The following is an 8,665-nucleotide window of genomic DNA, read 5'->3' on the forward strand; positions in this document are numbered from 1 at the left end:
TTCTTTTTTCTTATACAGGATTTTGAAGATGATTTAAAATTTGAAAAAATATAAAGAAATCAGATCTTTCTTTTGTAGGGTCACTAAAGCTCTGCTTTGTGTACTCATGCTTTGGGTAAGCATTAAGAAATGAAGGTGCATTAACATTTTCTAAATTGATTGAGACAAAATACATAATTAGACTTTTTCTTTATTTTTTTATTTTTTTCTTTACTAAGCTAATTGCTAGTTTGGAAATGACAAAACCAGATTTAAAATAGTGTTTGTACAAAAAGAAAACCCTGCATATGTTTTTGAATTACAGAAATACTAAAATTATGATTGAATCCAAGCATGTATCCTGTTATAATTTTAATTATTGAACTGAATTCTTCAGGGTCAGAGTCACACAACAGGACAGTAGTACTGCAGCAGCCCGAGTCTGAGTCAGTGCATTCTGGAGACTCTGTAACTCTGCAGTGTACAGTACGCACTGAGACCTGTGCAGGAGAACACAGCGTGTACTGGTTCAGACAGGGCTCAGGAGAGTCCCCTCCAGGAATCATTTACACCCATGGAACCAGGAGTGATGAGTGCCAGAGGAGCTCTGGGGCTGTGTCTCCCACACAGAGCTGTGTCTACAACTTCCCCAAGAGGAACCTCAGCCCCTCTGATGCTGGGACTTACTACTGTGCTGTGGCCACCTGTGGGGAGATCCTGTTTGGGAACGGGACCAAGCTGGACTTTGAGGGTAAGCTCATTTAAATGTATGTATGATTTAATAGCATAGTTAATATTGATTCACATTTGTTATTTAATTAATAAGGAAATATTTGGATTTTAACATTATTTTTATTGTAGCAACATCTCAATTTCATTTACAAAATTCTAAACAAATATTTATATTTCAGGAGGTGAATTATCCACGCTTGTCTGGCTCTCGATCATACGGACTGGAGTTCTCTGTTGCATGTTGCCCATATTTGTCCTCATCTATTGCAAAAAGGCATAAATAATAATGCTAATATGGGATTCATATCATTAAATCAGCCTGTATGGCATGTTCACATTAATATCTCCTTCTGAGTATTCTCTTTCTCCTTTCTCTTGTTATTCAGATTTTTTTTTCCAGAGAACAATACCTGTTCACAAATTAACCAGGTGTATTAATCCGAATGTGCTGTTCTGATAATTTTGGCTGAACAGCCAGGGACAGCTGATGTTACTCAAACAACGTAATGCAATTAAACTCAATTCCAGCCATTTGAAATGCATGGTCATGATTATGTTCCTGATCCAGTACTCTGAACTTTTTGAACACAGACAGATATAGCGGAAAGGATTTTGTCAACTTTAGTCAGACACCTTAAATACAAGCATTTCTTTCAGTCTACGGTAGCTGCTGGCTCTTCGTGAAGATGTCTTATTTTGGGCTGTTTGAGGAATCAAATGCATTCTTAGAGAAAACACGCACTTTGGAAAAAACATGTGAATTCACATCATATGCATACATTAAGATAAGTTGAAGATACAAATGAAAATATATTGCAGTACAGAAAGTTCATGAACCGAACTTTGGTACTGAGAGCTAATGGCTTGCAAACAGTAGCTTCAGACATACAGGTGAGACACAGTAACGGAATCTTAAGACTGTCATCGCCATTCCTGTTTTTACAACAGTAATGTATCATAGTGTTGCGCAGCCAATATTTTCTGTATTGGAAAATACTTGTGCTGACCAGTGACAGCAAAAACTCATGATTTAACCTCCTATCACATATTCATGCAAACTGTATCTTATTGACATTTATTCATTTCCTCTAAGAGTTAATGTTAAATGCATAGAGGTTACCTGGTTACCTGAGGTCTGTCTGTTCTGCCCAGTATTGTGACCAGGTGGCATAGATACATTTGTGCCAAACAGAATAATCTGTCAGTTCCACACTATTTTAGGATTTTATTATTAGTTTTTTAAATCTGCAAACTTTCTTGTACGCATCACATTGTACATGGAAAGGTCCCTGCGTTAAATGTCTGATCAGTTTTCAAGTTGCTTTTTGTCGAGCCTCAACTCAAAGTTAGGACATGCTGTAATATTTGGAATGCTAACACTAGTTGCTTGGAGCTAATTAAAGCTGCTTTAGCTTCATAGTTCTCATTAATTTTGGAAGATTTTAAATTTTGTACTGAAGATTCAGGCCTCCAATGGCAGGTTTAATGCGTACAAGAAAAAAAACAACAAGCCTATTGTGATTGTGACACACTTTTCTCTTTGGCTCCTGTGGGTCTATAGCATGTTTGAAAGTGGACCGCCTTGCAAACAGGCCAGGGCTGTGTCCAGTTCTAAAGAGCTCCAAGAAGCTTCTAGAGAAAGAAGGAACCTGTGTCAGGGAGTAATGTAGCCCTGCCCCTCCCACTCTTACATATCAAGATTACTTTTCTAGTCAGGATTATCTTCCATAGTGCTACCATCATCATCATCATCATCATCATTGTCGTCATCATCATTGTTAACATCATCACCACCTCATCCTCATGATCATCATCCTCATACTTTTTCCACCTTATTCCTGTCAATTTGACAAAATTATTTAAGTCTAATAATGCAATGAGCGTTTTATAATTATTCGGTGGTAAAAAGGTATTCTCCCCGGCAGCGGTACTTCTGGCTTGGTCAGACGTTCCTACAAACACAGCTGGCAGTGTTCGCGGGTGGGAAGCCTGTGAGGGTATGAGTCCTGATTGTTGCATTAGTGACTTCTACTGGCACCTGTTCAGCAGGGAGGGGATCTGGGGGAGATAGCGTGAACCTCCGCACGCGTTACTCTCTCCCAGTGAAACTCCTCGCTGTCAGGTGAAAAGAAGCGGCTGGCGACTCCACATGTATCGGAGGAGGCATGTGGTAGTCTATACCCTCCCCAGACCAACAGAAGGATAGCGCATCGACCAGGACCGTGATTAACATGGGGAATTAGTATAACAACTAATTTGAGGAGAAAATGGGAGAAAAATGGCAACAAAAAAAGGTATTATCCAATGAGAGTTTGAACAGCATTCATCAAGCATAAAGTTAGAGGCCTGCGACTGAATTAGTGTCAATCACTTCCTACATTTGGAGCCCTGCCCCACACAAGGCCATGATTTTATTTGTCAACAGACGGAATAGGCCAGGGGTGGCCAACCCAGATCCTGGAGAGCCGCAGGGTCTGCTGGCTTTTGTTTTTACTCTGCACTTAATTGATCAATTAAAGCAGTTGATTACACAGGTTACTCATCTCATCTGGTTTATTTTGTCTAAGTGGTTGTTGTATTTAAGGTTAAATACAAAAACCTGCAGACCCTGCGGCTCCCCAGGACCAGGGATGGCCACCCCTGTAATAGGCCAGTGGTTGCTAAGCAGAGCACTTCGCTGGAAATTGGGAAGACTATTCTCACATTAGAATGACACCTCAGTCAGTCTCCTGGTACCATGAAGTTTTGATCCTACAGGTATGTCTACAAAACAGGCAATTATGAAGCCATTCGCATAATTTAATAATCATTGAAATAATAACAACAAACAAAACAACAGCACAGTTACTGGTGTTGAATCCAGTGAGCATTTTGCATTGCATTGAGTACAGTACAGCCACACAAGCAATGAACTGCATTTGTTGTGGAATTCTATGAAGCTCTGATTCCAGATCCCTCAAGAATGGAAGTTTTGTGGCTTGATGTTCATGCTCTCACCCGCCCCCTGGTGTCAGGAGCTGGGAATGCACCCGTTCTCTGAGGAAGAGCGGTGAACATGTACTCAGCTGCTGTGTAGCATTAATCACACTGGACCCATTCTTTTGCATTTCACAGAGATGCCTGTGTTTTGCGACCACAATTCACCACACATTATAATTTGACAATGAGTCAAACAGAAAGGGCTGCAGGAAGTATGGTGATAGGGATGGTAGGGTCACAGTTATTCTGCTTGTGTATCTTAAGAGACAAACTCTCAGAACATTTCCAGAAAATACATGCATTTTTATGGCTTTCAGAATGCTCTTGGGACAGAAACTCTCTTGTATAAGGGTAAAAGAATAAAATGCAGGCACTCTGTCACATGGAGAGAAGCTTCGGCTGATATGCTTCCTGCTCTGAGGTCACTGCGCTGCATATTGTTTCTGAAAGCTTTTGCACACAGCTCTCTTTTTCAATACCAGCAAAATGAGTTTGTCTGTTTCACACTGCTCTGTGGTGGTGACAGGAGAGATACAGTTATTTTCCACTCACAGCCTTATACATTCAGCTCTACACAGACCTCGAGATGCACAGGAAGACCGACCTGCAGCTCCTCCCTCTCTCAGCGCTGAAACCACACTGAGGCTTTGCATATCAGGATGTGAGTGTACTGGTGAGGGGGAAGAGAGAGTGCGTGCCTGTGTGTGTGTGTGTGTGTGTGTGTGTGTGACCAAAAAGAGCAGAATCCCAAAAAGTTAAGTTCCATTGGGTACACGGGGGTCAGGGCAGTATTAATTATAGTCCGGTACTGTTTTTGTTTCCTGTTTATAACCTCTTTCCCTTTGAGAGCGTGCTAGAGATCACGCTCTGAGACCTGCTTGCTGGTCTGAGGGGGGTTTTTGCGCAATACTGGAGGTGCAGATCTCTCTGTGGCTCAGTCTGACTCTCTGGCCACTGACTGAAAACAAAACCTCTCTGCTCTGCCTTTGTGGTTTCCTCTGCATGCACCCCTTTCAAACCTGGCACCTCCCTCTCTATCTGCCTGACTCTCTCTCACTCTCTCTCTCTCTCTCATTCTCTCTCTCTCTCTGATTTCCTGTGGTACTTCAGAAAGAGCAGAACTATGTGTGCTCTCTTGAGATAATCAGTTATTAAATGCAGTGTATTTATGAAGAATACATTTTTCTTAGATCAGAGAGCTGCCACACATCTGTTGCAAGTAGTTTGAGGATTACTAATCATGGCCTTTTGTTGGCCATTTTATTACCTTTCACTGAGCCCAAACCACCCTTTGACATGTTGGTATAATAGGAGTTTAAACATTCTCCAAATGTAAACATTTTGATTTAATCCCAGATTAGTTTCCAAAAACTCTTCGTAATAATTCCTTTACCCTTACAGCCCTTGTGATGCCTTGCTGGGGGTGGCAATCAAATGGTGAACAAGCAAAATAAAGTCAAAAACATGCATTGCCTTTCCTTAGCCCTCTGCATGCACCCCTTTCATACGTTACCAGGCATCTCTCTCTCTCATTTCAGTGGGGTCAGAACTACATGTGCTCTTTTGAGATAATCAGTGATTACACACCATTTCTTTTTGAAGAATAATACACTTCGAGAACTCAGCTCAAATGGCTGTCAAATCTTTAACAAACAGTTTGAAAGCTTTGTAATTGTGGACTTTATTGAACCACATTGCCTACTTTCAAAATACCCAAACCTCCATGATTGTACAGTAGGGTGTTTAAAAATGTCACAATTGTAAACATTTTGATTTCATTCAGGACATGAATTTGTAGCCCAATACCCCTGCCTGTGAGAAGGGCCTGTGCTGTCCATGGTCCTGCAGCTCTCCCAGGTTGCTTGGATACCTGGGTGCTGCAGGGACAGAACACCACCACCCTTCCTGGCACCACAACCTGCACAGCTTAGATTTTTAAACAAAAGTGCTGATTGTAGTTATGCAAGAAGTTTAAAGGAGCCTGTTTTGAAAAAGTTTAATTGCTGTTCATGCAGTCATGGATTTTGAGAGCTTAATTTATGATTTTTAAAAATGTATGTATTCATTTCATTTATTTATTTAAAAACTTACATATTCTAATTTTAAATGCAACTAGGTGCATTGAACTGACCCTTCATTGAGACAAGGCCAGGAGAGATAACAGAGGTAGTCCCCTTAATGAGGCCATTGTGATGTCATCCAGTAACAGAACCTCAGGCCTCAGACATTGAGACCCTGGATATGGACAATCTACATCATGTAAGTTATTGCTGGTACATTCCTCATTCTATTATGAGAAAATATTTCAGTTATGAATTATGAGTTGTGCAATTACAAATAACTTATTTAAAGACAACTGGTTTCACGCTGGTTTCAGTGCAGTGCAAAATCAGAATGTAAGATCAGGTGTGACATCACAGTATGAACATTCCAGTGAGTTGCCCAATGTTCTGAACTCATTAGCATAATCAGCCATTCATAACTTTTGTGAGGCTCTCATAGTAAATACTACAGATCTTTTTTTTTGTTGTTGTTTTTGACCACTTTTTTTGTGTTTTCAGATGATAGAAGTTGAAAAATATCAAAAATGCGTGTGAATGCAAAATCCTGTATCAATCCACCTACAGGCAGCACTGCCTCCTACTCCTGGAATGGGACAGCAGAGAAATTAAGCACCATGGACACTGCACAGAAACACACACACACACACACATACACACACGCACACGCATACACACATAGAGACGCACACACACATACATGAGTACACACCCACACACATACACCCACGCACACACACATACACACATACACACACATGCACACACGCACCCACACACATATACACCCACGCACACACACACACAGACATATTAATTACTGTAGTATGAATTGAGGTGCCTTTTTCAATCTAAAGTTATTCTTAAAGTAAGCTATTTAAAACATTGTGAAGACTTCCACATTATTACACTGTAAATAACAACTGGATTATAATTATTATTTGACCTATATTAAGCAGGATGGAAATAATGACATCAGTGTTCTTTTTTTGCACTGAGGGTGTTTATCAGCAGATGCTTGTGTAGCTCTTGTGCACCCAAATCATTAAACAGCCAATCAAATCTGCCCCTGACATGTGCCCTCCTACTGTTCAGTGAATGAAGAGAAATGATTATCTCAAGTCCTCCTCTTATCTGTACAGTTTGAGTTTTACAGCGCAGAGGACAAACAGGGTCTCAGGCAGAGCAGAGTCTCCAGAAGAGGAGAGTTCAGATACAGTGATGCCACCACTCTGTGCAGTTCTTGTGCTTTTCAGCAAAGTCTGTAAGTGTATAATTATTAACTTAACAGTCAAAACAAGCTCAAAGACAGTATGGAGACATTTATACAGAGATCAGTGTTTTTCCCGTATTGTTCCCATTGTCAGTTGAAGGTGCTTTCTGTTTTTTTTCCAGATGGTCTGCTTGGGAAGAACATAGTTCAGCCTCACGCGCTTATGACAGCCCAGCTTGGAGACACTGTGACTCTCCCATGTTTCGATGCTAAAGATGACAATGTGCAATGGTACAGATGGTTTAAGCAGCCTCTTGGACAGAAGCCTGAGCAATTGTTAATGATAAAAAATTCTGAACCCTGTACTATAGAATTCAATGAGTTTATAAACAGTACACGCCTCAGTGCTAAAGCAGCAAAGGGGAGCTCAAACCTGACTGTGTCACAAGTAGAGCCGTCGGATTCAGCCACATACTACTGCGCTGTTTGGCTCGACGATGAACTCAGCTTTGGAGAAGGAACTACATTAATGGTCCTGGGTAAATATGAACCTTCATTCCACGTCTTATACTTCTTTATTCTTGTACAGGATGTTGAAGATGATTTAAAATTTGAAAAAATCTTAAGAAAGCAGATATTTTTTTGTAGGGTCACTAAAACTCTAAGCATAAAGAAATTGAGGTGCATTAACATTTGTTATTACTGGAGAAACTGTATGTTCCGCGAAACAGGCTAAAAGTGCATTATTATTTTTCTAAACTCATTGAGACAAAAGACATAAATAGACATTTTCTTTATTTCTTTATTTTTTTCTTTACTAAGCTAATTGCTAGTTTGGAAATGACAAAACCAGATTTAAAATAGTGTTTGTACAAAAAGAAAACCCTGCATATGCTTTTGAATTACAGAAATACAAAAATAATGATCAAATCCAAGCATGTATCCTGTTATAATTTTAATTATTGAACTGAATTCTTCAGGTTCAGAGTCACACAACAGGACAGTAGTACTGCAGCAGCCCAAGTCTGAGTCAGTGCATTCTGGAGACTCTGTAACTCTGCAGTGTTCAGTACGCACTGAGACCTGTGCAGGAGAACACAGTGTGTACTGGTTCAGACAGGGCTCAGGAGAGTCCCCTCCAGGAATCATTTACACCCATGGAATCAGGAGTGATGAGTGCCAGAGGAGCTCTGGGGCTGTGTCTCCCACACAGAGCTGTGTCTACAAATTCCCCAAGAGGAACCTCAGCCCCTCTGATGCTGGGACTTACTACTGTGCTGTGGCCACCTGTGGGGAGATCCTGTTTGGGAGCGGGACCAAGCTGCACTTTGAGGGTAACTAAAAAAATCAATCACATAATAAAAGCATTGTCTCAGTTTTTAAAAGGTTCATGCATTTTTTTATCCTATATTTTTTTTCTAAATCATGATGTATTAAGTCAATGTAATCAGTAGAACATACTTCATCTGATATTATTGGGTTATTGTTTAACATATGCTCATTAATTTATATATATATATATATATATATATATATATATATATATATATATTATATGTAAGTTGTTAATTGTTTTCCATGCCTCATTGTTATTCTCATGCAGATTAGTTTTTAGACAATTAACACTGTCAATGTCTTTTTCTTATTAATCTTTTTCAAGCAGGGTGTTTACTAAATCTTTCTTTTAATATGTCAGGGAATT

The 8,665-nt window shown here is 39.9% G+C and overlaps 1 protein-coding gene across 1 annotated transcript; it reads left to right on the forward strand.

The window, feature by feature from the left end:
- Nucleotides 1–4,634: 4,634 nt before the first annotated feature.
- Nucleotides 4,635–8,297, forward strand: LOC135246509 (immunoglobulin superfamily member 3-like; the record flags this gene model as incomplete). Its single annotated transcript, XM_064319944.1, has 4 exons — nucleotides 4,635–5,949; nucleotides 6,252–7,014; nucleotides 7,146–7,502; nucleotides 7,944–8,297. Coding segments are annotated over exons 2-4 (877 nt in total), but the record flags the coding sequence as incomplete, so codon positions are not given.
- Nucleotides 8,298–8,665: the final 368 nt, after the last annotated feature.

The sequence above is a fragment of the Anguilla rostrata genome, unplaced genomic scaffold (assembly GCF_018555375.3).
Source record: "Anguilla rostrata isolate EN2019 unplaced genomic scaffold, ASM1855537v3 scaf0423, whole genome shotgun sequence".
Lineage (NCBI taxonomy): Eukaryota > Metazoa > Chordata > Actinopteri > Anguilliformes > Anguillidae > Anguilla > Anguilla rostrata.